Genomic DNA, 16,381 nt, shown 5'->3' with positions numbered 1-16,381 from the left:
CTCATATATTTTGATTGATTGTTGAGAACTGCAGTTTCTAAAAAACAAGGAGAGGGTGAGGGAGGAGAGAGAGACTGATTCAGAGAGAGTGATTGATTATTACTAAGAGCGACTACGAATCCATCCAGTGCAGGCAGGCAAGTTCTGCAGCAGTAGCAAGTCCCATTGGTTGCTAGTGTGGCTGCAGAACGGGACAGCTGCAGCGGATACCTGCAAGTCTCTGATAATCTGAACATTTGCTAAATGAGTTAGCAGTCCTGCTCCTTATATTTATCTAAATGGGTTGAAAACTTCATGTTCAAGGAGAAACATGCATACAAATGTTCAGAGTAGATTTAATTAGCTTTCATTATATCACCAGACTGGGAATCAGTATCTCCTTAGAGATAAATCCATAAACTAGTGACAGTCTAGACAACAGGTTATCACTTACACAAAAAAATAAAGTTAGCAAATAACAAAAGACACAGGGAATAGTTTAAATATTTAATACTAAATGAAAAAGTAATCCGAAAAGGCTACATGCATTCTAAGAATTCAACAGTTGGACACCGGAAAGGTCAGAGCTGCTTGTAGATTGGAGAGGCTAGGCGGGAAGGAGGGGTACGTAGGTACAGAGGACCTAAGGCAATGAGCCTGCCCAGTGGGATACTAGAAAGGAGTCATGCATGAGTCTTGATGGAAACTCCGGATGCTGGGTAGCAATGGTCGACATATCAATGGAGGCATATCACATTCAGCAAGTGTCCCATTCTAGCCTGGGACACTGACAGTGGGAAGCTGTGCATGTTTGGAGCAGCAAGTATGTGGGAAATCTATACCCTTTAGCTCAATTTTTGTATGACTCAGAACTATTACAGACTTAAGATACGAGGTCTGTATCTAGATGCATTTGTTTGGCTTTTGTTTGTTCTAGTGCCATTTGTATAAAGACTATCCTTCCTTCCCCCATTGAACTGCCTTACTCCTTGGTCAAAGAACAGTTGGTTGTGTATCTGTGCTTATGGCTCTAGGCTCTTTTAATGATGTGTTTGCCTTCTCTACCTGAACACCCCCACTATCATACTAATTTTCCTTCTCTCTCTTTTGAGACAGGGGTTTACTATATACCCCTGGTTGGCCTGGAATTCACTATATGGGCCAGGCTGGCCCTCTATTAGTGACTTTAGATCACAGCTCCCTCTGGAATCAGGATAGAGACTCTGAGATGTCTTTATTGGGGGCACTGATCAATCAGGGAAGAGAGTGTTTATTGAATAAAGATAAAGAGGTTTGTCTGTATAGCCAGACACTTACTTGTGGCAGTTAAGTGATGATTTGAAGGACTGAGGTTTGGGTATGGAGCCAACTATTTGACTTTTAAAAGTTGTTAAGCCTGTTGGAACGAAGAGCCAGCGGAGTAGAAAAGCCCTGCCTTTGGTTAGTGAATGATTGGAAACCATCTCCAGATGCTGGAGGTTGGTGACTCCTTTGCCAGAGCCTCCTAACCTCTTTTTTATGGAGCCTTTAACTAATCTGGGGAGGCGGTGTTTTTCTCCCTGGTTCCCCTGCCCATCATTTGGGGAACTAGTAGGTCCCACGGAAAAGCATTCGTGGACCCATCCTTGGAGGTTGGTCAAATTCAACAGCAGTCGGGCGCAGTGAGGGTTCGTTCAATGGCAGTTATTTGAGGATTTTCAGTAAACACACACATAGTTTGTGGGTGTGTATTTTGTTTTATTTTTGGGCAACCTGTGCTTTTGAAATCTGTCCGTATTACATATAAAGACATGTCACTGATAGACATATTTAGAATTTTATAATTCTAATAATAATTGTGATAGAAAAGACCTATGGATTGGAGCTTTTTTGTTGGGGAGTCTTGCTAAAAAATGGAGCATCGGTTTGTAACGTCTGCTTTTCTTCACTAGGTGAGATCTAGAACCGTTGCTGAATGTGTGGCCTTCTACTACATGTGGAAGAAATCAGAACGCTACGATTACTTTGCTCAACAGACAAAATTTGGAAAGAAACGCTATAACCATCACCCTGGAGTTACGTAAGTACAGTGGGCTTGACTGGAGCAGTGATGGCTGTTTCTAACTCGGATGCACAGTCACGATTACTGTGTGTGTTTCAGGGACTATATGGATCGTCTCGTAGATGAAACAGAGTCTCTAGGAGGTACCGTAAATTCTTCAGCCTTAACTTCTAACCGGCCTGAGCCCATTCCTGATCAGCAGCTGAACATTCTCAGCTCCTTCACTGCCAGTGACTTGACAGGTAAGGGCGATGGTTGTGTGCGGCATGGTGCAGCCCTTCTCTGTGCTGCGCATCAAGCGATCACTCACTGAAACCACTTTCCATTTCTTTTTAGCTTTGACCAACAGTGTAGCAACTGTCTGCAACCCCGCAGATGTGAACTGTCTGGATGATAGCTTTCCTCCACTGGGAAACACACCCCGTGGACAAGTCAATCATGTGCCTGTTGTAACGGAAGAGTTACTCACCCTGCCCAGCAATGGTGAAAGTGATTGTTTTAATTTATTTGAGACTGGATTTTATCACTCAGATCTAAACCCTATGTGCAGCGAAGAATCGGAAAGACCAGCAAAGAGATTGAAAATGGGCATTGCTGTCCCTGAATCCTTTATGAATGAGGTTTCTGTAAATAATTTGGGTGTAGACTTTGAAAATCATACACATCACATCACCAGTGCCAAAATGGCTGTCTCTGTGGCTGACTTTGGCAGTTTGTCTGCCAATGAGACCAATGGATTCATCAGTGCCCACACTCTGCATCAGCACGCCGCCCTTCATTCGGAGTGACGTAATGAGGAGCCCCGAGACAGTGGGTGTGCGGCCCCAGTAAACTTGAGGGGAGCTATCAGGTTTGCCTAGTCTTTCACTGGAAGTTTGAACCTTTTCACTATGACATCAGTGATGTCAGTATGTATAGAACTATATCTTGATTTATCAAGAGTATTTTCATTTTTCAATCCAGAAATGTGGAAATGAACTATGATCAGCAGAGTTGGGAACTAGGATTGAACTCTGTGGTGCAGCTTTAAGCTCTGCTTCTCTCCCTCATCCCTTCATACCTCTCCACTTCCTCCTCCTTCTCTATCCCTTGCCCTCACTCCCAGTTTAAAACCTGTAGACAGAGGCCACCAGTCAAAACCAGCACAGATGTTCTGAACTGATCTGTGGCCCCTCTTCGTGTAAATTCCTTTTGCCGTAATGGATGCAGTGGAATAATAATGTTTACAGGTACCAACCCCAATCCCTGCTCAATGTAGCATATTTTTTTTTTTTTTTTTGGTTTTATTTTCTTTGGTGATAAAGCAGGGGTAGGTTTCTTTAAACTGCACAAACATGCAAGGATTTTTTAAAAATGGAAACTTCTCTCATGTTACTCAACTAGAGCACTTCAGTTTACAAAGCAGCAAGACCATCTGTCTGGAAGCCAGCACGAGGAACTGCGTGCGAAAGATGAAGACTCTTGCTTGGATCCTGTTTCAAAATTCTAGACGAGGGCTACCTTACACAGAATTGGTCGTTTTACTGCTGGGAGACCTCTGTGTACTTTTCTTTCTTTCTTTTTTTTTTTCTTCTTTCTTTCTTTTTCTTTTCTTTTTTTTTTTTTTTTTTGACTACAAATTTGGCATTTGAAGATGTGGTGTTCATATGGGGTTTTGTCCACCATTGTCAAGATTGTAATATTAAAAATCATACTGGTCACTGATAATTTAGTGTATTCTGAGGCCATTGACTTGCAGAAGCACAGTCTACGAAGCCCAGGAAGTTCCACTCGGTGGTTTACGTTTGGAACACCTCTTAAGTTTGGAGCACTGCAGTTCAAAGTGTTAAATGCTTAGAGAGACTTCTAGATGGTATGCATAATGCAGAACCTTGAAGGATATTTAAGCTATTTGGTTAGCTTGAATAGCTGGCAAGAAAAAATGTGAGTTTCTGTCTGAAACAGAATGGTACGTTACCACTTTTAAGTTTTAAAAAGTGACAGACGTTCACATGCATCTCAAATGCAATTTTACTTTTATTCCAAACGTGAATAAGAAGCCATTGTCATAAGCTTTGACCATTTTTGCTTTATTAGATATGCTCCTTTAAGTTTTAAGGTGAATCAAACTATACAATACAGTATTAGGATATAATAAGCTTTGCTTTTATAGTACAGTTAAAGCAATTACTTTTTGCACCGTCTTAATTAAAATTTTTGATTTTATTACTAGTTTTGTTGCTTTGCAAAAACCCTTACCATTTGACTGTGTTGCTGTTTGCAAGTGTGAGTCGCTTCAAGGTTGTGCTGCTGACTAGATAGGATGTAGTGGTCTTAGTGATGAACGGGAGGGTATTTATTATACAAACTGTGAACTGCAATGACATCCTTAGTTTTGGATGATGTGTATTGTTTTTCTTTGCAGCATTTTAATGAAGATTGCTTTGAAGTGTTTAATGCAGTAGCACATTGACTATAAAATTTTAGTTTAGCACAGAGGACAAGGGTAGTTAAATTAATAACTTAAAATCAGTCTCTAACTTATACATCTAAAATCTAGTATTCCTGTATGCACACAGTAAATAATGGGTAGCCTGGGCTCTATGTTGCTTTCTGATATTTTATCCAAGTGGTTAGCTTCTTATTGCTGTGTTGTGCTAAACTTTGAACCTTATTTCTTTTGTTCCCTTAGTATACTTTCTTTGATGTAGGAGGATACTGGGCATACTCTTCCATTGCATAACTTTAATTTTCACTCTGGGTTTACAGTGGCTGGTCTGTATAAATAATTTACACAAAGATGACTGAATGCTAGTACCAGTTGCACTTAATGAAGATGCCCATTCTCATTAGCTGATGCAGTAATATATCCAGTTTATCTATGCATTGCTGGGGTCTTGATACAAGATGGAAACAGTGTTTCTTATCTAGAGTTTTGATTATCAGCAAGTTGAATGGACACTTTAGTTATTTAAATAGATTTTTGACCAAAATCCAGAAAATGATATGAGAGAAAAATAAATTCCAGCTAGCTTAACAGATTTTTAAATGCTAACCTGATTTTAGCCTCTTAGAGAGTGCTACCTAGCTGGTAACGTTTACTTTTAATTCCTTGTTAAAATGAGGCAATAATTTGCAAGATTTTTGTATATATATGTAAAGTAAATTCTTCATATCTTTTTAGATCTAATTCAATATTTTCTGACGACTCCTGCCATGTATAATACCATTTTTGTGCATGCTTGATGTGACATTCATAAATTGTACCACTATGACTTTATCCATGTAAAATAGCTATTTATTGAATTTTCTTTCAACAGCTGGACTTATTTTTTTTGTCTCCATTTAAACATCTTAACAGAGAATTTGTTACTGTTTATTAAAAGAATTGAATTTGAAGGCATAAAAGAACCTGCTTTGTAGCTGTATGAAGAAAAAAAATGCCTTTATTATCACGCATTAAGCACAATTCTTATAGCAAACTGTGATAAATTCTTTGTTGTTTTTCATTTGCCGCAATATTTTCATATGAACAAACCAAAAATTCATGGTGAGCAGCTGCAGTGTCGGCTGATCCATCCTTTGTGTACAGGGAACTGGAGAGGACGCGGACTCATCAGAAGTGTACCTGGTGCTGTGACTAGAGCAATACTTACTTTTGTTCGTTGTGCTTCGCCTCGCTCATGCTAGCTTACTAAATGTTTAGTTTTCCTCTTGTCCCGGTCAACTGCTGAATTTACTTGAAGGATGTAGAATACTGTTTAAAAAATACTAAAGTCTGTACAATTAGGTCAAAGAATTGTGCAATCGTTTCCTTTTTAATTTTTAAAATTGAAGGTCATAAATATTTGAGAACATCAGACCTAATAGAGTAGTAGTACTATTTAATTTAACCAAAGTCTAGTAAATATTTCAACTTTGAATGTAAACTAACAAACCCAGCCACCAAGGAGATTGTTTGCCCAGAGTTTCAAAGCACATTGTCTACGAATGGAAATTGAAATAATTTATAAAATATTGACATTACTATGTTTTTTAAAAAGTTCCTAATTTTTTCACTAAAAGGAGGGAAACTATTAGTTTTATTGTTAAATATGGTAGATATTAATATTCCTCTTAGATGACCAGTGATTCCAATTGTCCCAGTTTGAAATAAGTACCCTGTGAGTATGAGATAAATTAGTGACAATCAGAACAAGTTTTAGTATCCAATGTTCAAGAGGAAGTTGCTATTGTTGCATTGATTTTAATATTTGTACATAAACACTGATTTTTTGAGCATTATTTTGTATTTGTTGTACTTTAATACCTGGTGTACAGTTCCAGAAATAAAAATCTGGAAATCTGTTTTTCCTGGTTTGTGTGACTATTTACCGAAAAATTCAAAGCCAATTTTAAGCTATACCCAGATATGTAGATAATTCAGCTTGAGAGACAAAATAATTTTCTTAAATCCTCTCTATTATTAGTTTTTGATCTATAATAATTCTAAAAATTCTTTTTTTTTTTTTTTTTTTTGGTTTTTCGAGACAGGGTTTCTCTATGTAGCTTTGCGCCTTTCCTGGAACTCACTTGGTAGCCCAGGCTGGCCTCGAACTCACAGAGATCTGCCTGCCTCTGCCTCCCAAGTGCTGGGATTAAAGGTGTGTGCCACCACCGCCCGGCTCATCTAAAAATTCTTGAAGTGAGGATCCTCATTTAGTTAAGGAGGCAGTTACTGAATATCTGTTCAAGCAGTCCTAGCTAACTGTATTTTGGGAAGACAACTGAAATATGATGAGACATCACGATTTAACGGGCTGGTATTTGTGACATTACTCTTATTTATAATTTTCATAATCCAATTGCCTCTGGTCATAGCTTTCCCAAGCCTTCATCTTTTGAAGCTAAAGATCCCAGCATTCTCAGGTCCTATTTTAATAGTTCCAAACTGTACATGATATCCAGAGTTTACACAGCAAGGTAAAAAGAGGAAAGCCCTTAACCCTTTCCTTTTCATTGCTTGTCTAGAAAAGCCACACCCCTCCATTCCCAAACACCACAGTGCCTTCCCATGACAGATCTCTGTTAAAGTAGCTCCATGAGTATTCTAAATACAGCTAAGTACCATGGGAGAGCTGCACAGTACTTCAGGCTCTTGGGGAAGGGAGAAACCTGTGGAAGCAGAAGAATCTCCAGTGACTTCTAGGGACTTGATGGCCCAAATGACTTCCTGACTCCCTGTGTTCATTCCTAGTTGGACTGTAACATAAATGTGAGCCTTCAAGTCTTAAGTGCTGTAGAGAAAAGGGGGGCATAAATTAGGGCTGTCAGATGCGGGAAGGGGTTAAAGGTTCATTAGTCAAGCCTCAGAGGACAGGCTCCTAGGTGATCTGGGGCGAGGTCTCTGCAGGTAGAGAAACTGAGGCACAGTCAAGAGGTGGCTGTGGGTGTGTGGCTTGAGTGAGCAATGGGAAAGAGGAGATCTGAAGCCACAGCCAGATCCCCTATGTGAAGTAGTCCTTATTTTCTCCAGGGTTTTAAGTAAGGATGTGTCAAGAAGTTAAAATACCTTTGGCGGCTGGGTGCGTTGGCACACACTTTTAATCCCGGTACTTGGGAGGCACAGGCAGAGAGATCTCTGAGTTATGAGATTAGCCAAGTCTACAGACCTAGTTCCAAGACATGCAGGACACCCTCTCCACAGAAATAGGAAACAGGAACGTGTCCCTGCCACCAACCTTGTCTTTAATAATATTCCCACACTAAAACAATCTCTAGCACTCTTTTATTTTTAACACCCCCAGTGCAGAAATGTTCAGTGAATAGAAGTCAGGATGATGACCTATATCCAGTTGGAACAATTTGTAAATTACACACACGAAGAAACTATCTCGAAAAACCACCCCTTGGAGATATAGTCTGTAAGGGGCAAGAGTGGAAAGAGATAGGTCAATTAGGAAGCTACTAAAATTGCAATAAACGAGGCAAACCAAGTTAGTAACTCAGCTGTGACTGTGGTCAACATCTGAGCCTAGTTTCCCTCAGGGGGAGGGGCTAAGCAAATGATGTCATCCTAGCCAAGCTGGGAAGTGGGTTGGAGCAGGAGTCAAGTGGATGGGTCAAAGAAACCATTAGGAGTAAAACTGGCACAGACGGCTTCAGGACTGAGTGCGGCTGGGCTGCCTTGATAGTCTAGTACTTCACCCCTAAGGACAGTCATTTGTCAACACCTGGACTGGTGTCTGCACAGAGTCCACAGAGAAGTGGAGGGTGTGAGCCACAGCTGCCTCGCTCGCTAAAGTCGCTTGTCTCCAGTGGGCGGAGGAAGGTTAGGAGCATTACCAATGGACAGGAGATAGGAATGGGCGTCCCTGCCACCAACCGTGTCCCTTAGCTATTTCTACATTAAAAGGATCTCTTACACCCCTTTTTATCACCCCGCCTTGGTGTAGCTAGAGGAAGGAGGAGGACGACCCCATGAACCGTTTGCAAACTATACATGGACATCGATTTACTCATGGCAACAGAGGCTTGTACACATCAACAGTACTGTAAGACTTGCTGGGGCTGGAGAGAGAGAGAGCTCACTAGTGAAGAGCGTTTTCCTGCTCTCCCGGGGACTAGTTTGGTTCCTTCCACCCATGACAAGTGCACTGGGTGACCCATAACTGCCAATCAGCCCAGCTCCAAAGCATCTGACACCCGTTGATCTCCATCAGACAGACAGACACACAGACAGACAGATACACACACACACACACACACACACACACACACACACACACACACACACTATAAAACCATAAAGAACTGCTAATGCTTGGCTAGACATTCACAACTATAGAGGTATGCAAAATAAAAGAAAACCTGAGATAAGTAGTTTAATAAACTATTATGAAAACCGATTAGAAATTGCAATTGTATCATAAATTTGAAATTATGAAGCAAGTAGGTTATACCTTGAAATTGGGGCATAAATATAACAACAAATACAAAAAGTCCAGTTAAGTCTAAAGGTTTCTTCTCTGCAGGTGGAACTCAGAAGTGATTAGCAGCCAACCAACCAAGCATTTGGAATGAACGCAATAGCTACTTAGAAAACCTCATTTTTAATTCACCAAGTTAGCTGATAACCATGTCGTAGTTTGACCAAAGCTCCCATCCTTGCTTGATGTCCCTAAGTGCAACAAGAACGCCACATCGAAATGGACTGAAAACGAAAAGGGCAAAGGGAAGTAAGCGTTCAAGCACCAGTTGGCATTTGTAACCAGTGAGGAGTTTATCGATGTGCCGCCACCTCTGTGCAGATTCCTAAACGGCGGTACAGGGTCTCAGTTCCACGAGGCAACAGCTCCTTTCCCTCAAGGAGGTATTCCAGAGGGGGTCTATCATAGGACCTTTTCAAAGACCACAACTCAGTAAGTTTAGACCACCCACCACACCTTTGAAAACATCTCTATGGTTCCCCAAACTGGAATCACAAAAAACAAAAAGGATTTTTAATTATTTTAAACAGATTATAGCTTAACATTTATTAATATGTGGATCATATTTTGAAAGACAAACATTTAAAATTAATTGGGATGTTTAAAAACACCATTTTTCTAGACACAAGACACCATTATTATATATAATATATAATTCTCATGACATCACTGTGGAGAGAATATGATCAGAACACTTCATTGTTAAGCACGAAGACACATACATACAGGACCCAAAGATAATGAATTTAGTATTGTTGGTATTTGGATTTTTCTGAGACAGTGTTATCATATAGCCCTGACTGGTCTTGAACTTCTATGCAGTTGAGGGTGATCTTGAACTCCTTATCTTCCGACCTCTACTTTTTAAGTGCTAGGACTACAGACATGCACCATACCAGGTCCTCTGTAAGAGTAACAAGTGCTCTTAACTGCTCAGCCATTTCTCTAACCCCAACAATCCAAGTTTTAAAATATTCACCTTAAAAGGGTATTTTAATAGGTGTACCCCCCCCATAAAGTTCTTTAGCAACTCAGTGAAATGATATAAAGTATATGTCTTCTGAGCCGAGTAGTATGTAGTTCTAGCACTTAGGAGGGGAAGACAGGGAGATCTCAAGGCCAGCCTGGGCTACAAAGTAAGGCCCTCTTTCAAAAAACAACCACAGTATAACAAACAATTACCTGAAGATTTTGTGGAAAGGAAAAAAAAAATAATAGAATCACTTATTGACAAATATTGCCCACATGGAAAAATGGTTCCTAATAAGCAGAATGATCTTAGAAAGCAAAAGTCTTTATTTTCAGATAAACCTCTATTAAAGAAATATGGTGTTATGTTCCTTATGGATTTTTATTTTAACAATCCTGGGAATCAATTATTTAACAGTCTGGGAGGTGGTAACGCACTATTTCAGTCCTAGCACTCAGGAGGCAGAGGTGGGCAGATCTCTGAGTTCAAGGACAGCCTGGTCTACAAATCGAGTTCCAGGATAGCCAGGACTACGTGAGAAAACCTTGTCTTGAAAAAAACAAAACAAAAACAAAAAAAGCAACAACAAAGCCCAGGGTCTTGAACAAACCAAGCAAGTGTTCTGCCACTGACCCACCTCCCTGTCCATCAATTTTTACTAAAAAGAAAAAGTTACTCCTAATTCTATAAAGATCTTTCTTAGAAATCTTAGTTTTCAAATGTAGTCTAACATAGAATACAGGACACGCTGATTGTAAAGACTGACTGACTTTGTCGCAGCTGTAGGCAGTGTTTGGGAGATTTGCTTGTTTCACAGGGCAAACTGCAGACACATCAAATTCCTAATAACACATCAGTGGCGTTGTCTAGGAAGAGGCGCATCATTTTGGAGAAAAAGTCACAACAGGGTGAGAGTAAAAAACACTATTGAATTATGATGCTTAACGAATGGAACACACTCAGAATATTACTAATATGGAGGAAAGTAAAAATTTGAAGTAGTACATGTGTTTAGATTATACATAAACCTATGTAATAAACACAGATGTTTTCCCTTGTTTGTTTGAGACAGGGTCTTCTTATGCAGCCCATGTTGACCTTGAACTCGTGGCCCTCCTGCTTGAGTGATTATTTCCAGTGATGGAATAATAACCACGCACCCCCATGCTCAACTTGATAGTTTACTTTTGAAATATCAGGAACTAAGGGTGCCAGACAGTCATTTGGTTAAATGAAGGAGTCAGGTGTATTTCCAGAGGGTCAGGGTTTTACCTGTGGGAAAGTCAAGCCAATAAACAGACGACTCTCAAACTTATCAGCAGAAAGGGTATACTAGTCTAGCGTTGAGTTCGTTAGGCTGTGCTACACCACCAATAAAATACTCTGGAATCATTTAACAACTCTAAAACACTAATGATCAAAAGTCATCTCTTCTCAAAGTTACAGCAGCTTAAGTACTGCTGTTATTCAATTGCCTTTGTACGCAGTCATGTGGTGAAGAAGAATTAGCCATTGTTGTACCGCCTGTCAAAAGCCTCATCATGCCAACTTACTGTCTGAACAATCGTTGACACGCTGTCCTCTAGTGAGTGGATTGTGAATTTCTGAATGTTAACTCTGGAATGGCACTCATTCTTAAAGCCTAAGTCAGTCTCTCGCAGCGCAAGATAGAAGAGCTGAAAACGTGAGCTGAGAGGGTTCTGTGTATCAAAGCAGAATCCAAAAGCACAACATGAATCCTGCAAGTGCAATTTCTTTCCAAAAAGTTTCCGTCTACCGATCAAAGCAGCTACATTGCCACACAGCAGCCATCTAAATGGATTTTTATTTAAAGTATAAATGGTTACGCCATAATCCTTAGGACAAATGTGCCTCTACATCTGATAATGAATTCAGATATGGATATTAATTACTTGAATATAATTCTTGGTATTACTTTGTCATTTCCATCAATGAATATGCCATCCAAGCATCTGAAAATAAGTGGATTTCCAATGGACTGGGAAAAAAAATGGCTCATACTTCTATTTACTGGACCTACTATACAGCAAGGCAGAGACAAAGCAACATGTAAAACTAAAATATTATAAACCTAAAATAGAAGAGTCTGTTTTAATCCCTCCAGCTTTAAAAATAACTCATTAGTGTATATTAATTGCATAAAATAATGGGTTATTATGACACTTTTATATATATGTTCTTCCATCTTTTTTTTGTCTTTCTTGGTTTTCCAAGACAGGGTTTCTCTGTGTAGTTTTGGTGCCTGTCCTGGATCTCACTCTAGACCAGGCTGACCTGGAACTCACAGAGATCTGCCTGGCTCTGCCTCCTGAGTGCTGGGATTAAAGGTGTGTGCCACCACCGCCCGGCCCATCTTTTTAAGCAGTTAATTTCCAGTTTAGAACATCATGTTTTTGAGGGACTTTTCCCTTTACAGCTCATGAAGCACAGAACCACCTGTCCATATAGCAGACAGAATGTAATTTTCTTCCTTAATAATAATATGAACAGTATATTTTAGGCTCAGTTTTACAAAGTTTTATACACATATATATGTACACACATATTTATTTAGACTATTATTTGATATCCACTGGAGAGAATTTTTAAAAGTGCATTTTGTTAATGTATAATGTAGACTTATATAAGGATAGATGAATCTGACCTTCAGGCTGTTTTTTTTTTCCTTTTATTGGCAAAGAAGGAAAGGAGAAAATTAATATTGGGAGAGTCTTGTGACCAAAAAGATGGCTCTAAAAATGCAATTATTCCACCAAACATTATAATATACTTTTCAACACACAACAAAATTCATAAGGTTAATCGTGAAATTATAATTTTAAAAAGTATGGGGACTTGGGTTGCAAGTTCAAACCTTTGCTCTGATTACAAGGCTAAGCATTTTGTTGACCTTTATCAATATATAAGGAATTTATGGCAGGACTAACTGAGGTGTTACCGGAATACACAGACACGACTGCCCCTTTTGGTATCAGTCCTTTAGTGGCAAGACACCTCTTCCTACAGAAATCAGGGAGCTGCTCAAGCAACACTGAATGAAACCCAAGGTCTTAAAAAGCCTGTCTTCTGTTTTGAAGATGCTTTGTTGGTGGTGTTTTTTTTTTTGTTGTTTTTTTTTGTTTTTTGTTTTTTTTTTTTTTTTTTTTGGTTTTTCGAGACAGGGTTTCTCTGTGTAGCTTTGCACCTTTCCTGGAACTCGCTTTGGAGACCAGGCTGGCCTTGAACTCACGGAGATCCGCCTGCCTCTGCCTCCCGAGTGCTGGGATTAAAGGCGTGTGCCACCACTGCCCGGCTTAAGTGGTGTCTGTTTCTAAGCAGTTTCACCCTTTGATGCTGAATGGCCAGTAGGTGTTGATATTTTGACTCAACAGGTTCTGGAAGCACAGTCAAGAGATTGTTTACTACAGTCATTTCAAAATAGAGCCTGCCCAGCTGTAACCATGGCCTCCGTTGGCAGTGCAGGCCACTCTGATTAGTATGGCCCGAGCATGGTCCTTAGACATCAACATGGCCTCAGGTGGGTGCAGACTGCGGGCGTCAGCATGGCCTTTGGTGGTATCATGGGTCACGGACCTCAACACAGACCCCATCTGCAGTAGGGCCATAGACCCACACATGGCCCTCAGTGGCAGCTGGGGCCCAGACATCAGCATGACCCTGGGTGGAAGTGCAAGCCACTCACTCAGATTTGTATGGCCCTGGTGGCCGCATAGCCCTCCGGCACCAAAGTGGCTTCAGATGTTGGCCCTGACCCCAGGCATCCACATGGCTTTCGGTGGAGGCCTGGGTGACCAACTCAGGCTATTATCACCCAGACCCACATTCAGGGCTTTTGAGTTGGCCCACCCTAACATCCACCCCATCTATGACCTGCTAGAGTGCATGAAGGGACGGGTCGTGCTGAACCATAGCTGCAGGATCTCCGTGACGTGGGGCAACAGCGGGACGACTGAGAGACGTTTCAATGAGGGTGTTGATGGTGTACCCGAAGTTAGAGGCTTTGAACCAGGCCTCTTGGTTCAACTCACTGCCATGAACATTTGCAAGCAAAGCTGTTTGGGCAAAGGGCATGCTGTGTGACACACCTCAGCTCCCAAGGCCACTACGACAAATATATACATATGATGGAGAGGTGGGAAAGATGGGGAGCAAACTGTTTATATTTTGAATTTGATTGGAGTGAGAAAGGCTACAGGGGTGGAGGGTAGACATGGAAGGATTGGGAAATGAATGGGATTGGGATGCATGAAATGAAATTCCCAAAGAATCAATTAAAAAAAATTATGAGAAAACAACTAGAGACTGTGAAGCTTTCAGTAACATTCCGAGTACATCTTCACCTGAGATAATTCTGTCTTTGGACTCCTCTGGAATGTATCGAAGAATACGAAAAATGGGAAAAGTTTCCATTCACTATCCTATCAATCGACTGAGGTCAGTGTTCTTCAGGCTTTCTGAGTTATTGGCCTTAATGAACTATGCTCTTCTCAGTTACTGAGAGGACGTTAGAAAAAGCAATTGTTTGGGAAAGCGCCAAATTACCTAACTCCCAACAATGCGCCCCCCTCCCCCAAGGAGCCAGTATTGATGAAAAGGTCTATTCTAGCCAACATGCTGTTGAGCACTAACATACTTGATTGCGTTTTTGTAAAGAAACGGAGGCATGGAAATGTTAGAGAACTTGGCGGAGGTACTAAAGCTGTAAATGGAAGGGTCAGAAGCAGAGACATAGCTCAGCTTCCCTCAAAACATCCAACAGATACTTGAATGGTCTCAAATAAGAAGAATCCTCATAAACTCTTTTTTTCTCATAGGCGTTTTCTCTTCAAAGGCAAACGTAAGTCAACTTCGCACCCCTTGTCATATCCCGGGAGCGGAAACTCCTTGGACTATTATCACTTTTACTTCCAGAACAATTCCACAGTAACGATGCACCAGGCATTCACGTCTCTGTACTGTGAAGCTTCGGGAGAGCGCTCGGGCGTGTCCCAGTTTTCCAGAAAACGGCTTTCAGGAGTCTTCTGCTAGAATGGGTACTGCGTAGACTGAGGTCAGCAGCACCCTCTGCAACGCCAGGCAGGGACAGGCCCGAGGCGACCCACCCCGATTTGCTTGCAGTTTCTGCTCGTTTCTGGGCATTGGTCCCTCCAACCAGTTCTTATCCGACCTGGGCAATTTTCAACACACAATTTCCTTCTACGGAGCAGTGAGAAAAACTTTCGGTTCTCCTAAGGGGATCAAGCACTTAGCTATGAGGGGGCTGAGAAAATGTCACACCCAACTTCGTAAGCGTCCACTTACTCCGCTGCAGCGGGACTGGTTTAAAAAAAAAAAAAGCGCGCGGGAGACCCAGCGGCGCGGCGCACACTGGGAAAGGGGACGCAGGCCCCGCCCCCGTAAGGTGGGCGTCGGCCCGCAGTCCCGACCTCCTCCACTACGCCCGGGCCCCGGGCTCCGCCTACTTTGGGCCCCACCCACCGAGGGTTCCGCCCTCTTCAGACCTCTGGTTGCTCCAGGCTCCACCCACCTCAGGCTCCTCCTCCTGGGCCCGCCCGCCTCAGCATTTGACCGCCCCAGGCTCCACCTACCCCAAGCCCCGCCCCTTCGTCCCTCTCGCCTCCGCCTCGGCTGCCCCAGGCTCCACCCACCTCAGGCTCCTCCTCCTCCTCCTGCGCCCGCCTGCCTCAGAACTTGGGCTGCCCCAGGCTCCACCCACCTCAGGCTCCGCCCCTTCGCCCCGCCCCGCCTCCTCCTTGGCTTCCCGGGGCTTCACTCACGTCAGGCTCCGCCCCCACGGCACGCCCTCCGCAGTCCGCTGGCGTCTTCGGGCCTAGCAACCGAGGCAGCGCGGAGAGCTGCGGGAAGTCGCGCGGTCCCGCCGTTCCGCCCTCCCACCTCGGGTTGTGGTTTAGGTTAAGCACGGTCCGGGGAACGAAGCGGGGCCCAACGCGGGCACACACTCTGCAGCAGGCCGCGCTGGTATCGCTGCGGGGCTGTGCGGTGCCGGGGAGGGTGCGGGAGAGGCGGCTCGAAGTCCCGGGCCGGCTCAGCCGAGGGAGGAGCCGGGTTGCACTGTCCCGCCCTCCGCACCTTGGTGTCCTGGCTGGCCCGGCTTCTGTTGCCCGGGGGCTCGCAGAGCTGGAGCAGCCCACGATGCCCGCTCTCGGTCTCCGTGCGTTTTCGCTCCCAAGTGCACACCGAGCTTGGTTGTGCGCGAAGGTTCCCTGGGCTGCAGGGCATCCTGCGCTCCTGGAACGTGCCGCACCTCGGAGTGGGCCGCCTGGTTCCCCCCCAGGCTTGTTCCTGCTGCTTGTCTAGTACCTGTTGGCGGCGTTTCCCGCTGCCCTCGATCAGCCCCAACTCTCTCCTTGCCTCCACGCAGCCCGAGTCTTCCCGAACAAGTTCCAGCCCTATCCTAGGCAT

General features: G+C 42.8%; 2 protein-coding genes across 6 annotated transcripts in view; one reads left to right on the top strand and one right to left on the bottom strand.

Moving 5' to 3' along the window:
- Mier3 (MIER family member 3) overlaps nt 1–6,346 on the top strand; it is a 28,224-nt gene extending 21,878 nt beyond the window's left edge. For all 5 annotated transcript variants that reach the window (XM_076551898.1, XM_076551895.1, XM_076551897.1 and 2 more), the window contains 3 exons: nt 1,911–2,038; nt 2,120–2,262; nt 2,357–6,346. In XM_076551898.1, coding sequence (XP_076408013.1) covers nt 1,911–2,038; nt 2,120–2,262; nt 2,357–2,808 — 723 coding nt within the window. In that variant the 3' untranslated portion in view covers nt 2,809–6,346. The remainder of the gene's footprint in view (nt 1–1,910; nt 2,039–2,119; nt 2,263–2,356) is intronic.
- Nucleotides 6,347–11,817: 5,471 nt separating this feature from the next.
- Nucleotides 11,818–16,381, bottom strand: Setd9 (SET domain containing 9). Its single transcript, XM_076552202.1, is given in 8 exon segments — nt 11,818–11,974; nt 12,897–12,947; nt 12,950–13,053; nt 13,263–13,452; nt 13,528–13,615; nt 14,255–14,348; nt 15,857–15,951; nt 16,049–16,381. Coding segments are annotated over 8 exon segments (1,083 nt in total). The 3' UTR covers nt 11,818–11,846.

The sequence above is a fragment of the Peromyscus maniculatus genome, chromosome 15 (assembly GCF_049852395.1).
Source record: "Peromyscus maniculatus bairdii isolate BWxNUB_F1_BW_parent chromosome 15, HU_Pman_BW_mat_3.1, whole genome shotgun sequence".
In the NCBI taxonomy this organism is placed as follows: Eukaryota; Metazoa; Chordata; class Mammalia; order Rodentia; family Cricetidae; genus Peromyscus; species Peromyscus maniculatus.
This window is presented reverse-complemented; position numbering and strand designations above follow the sequence as displayed.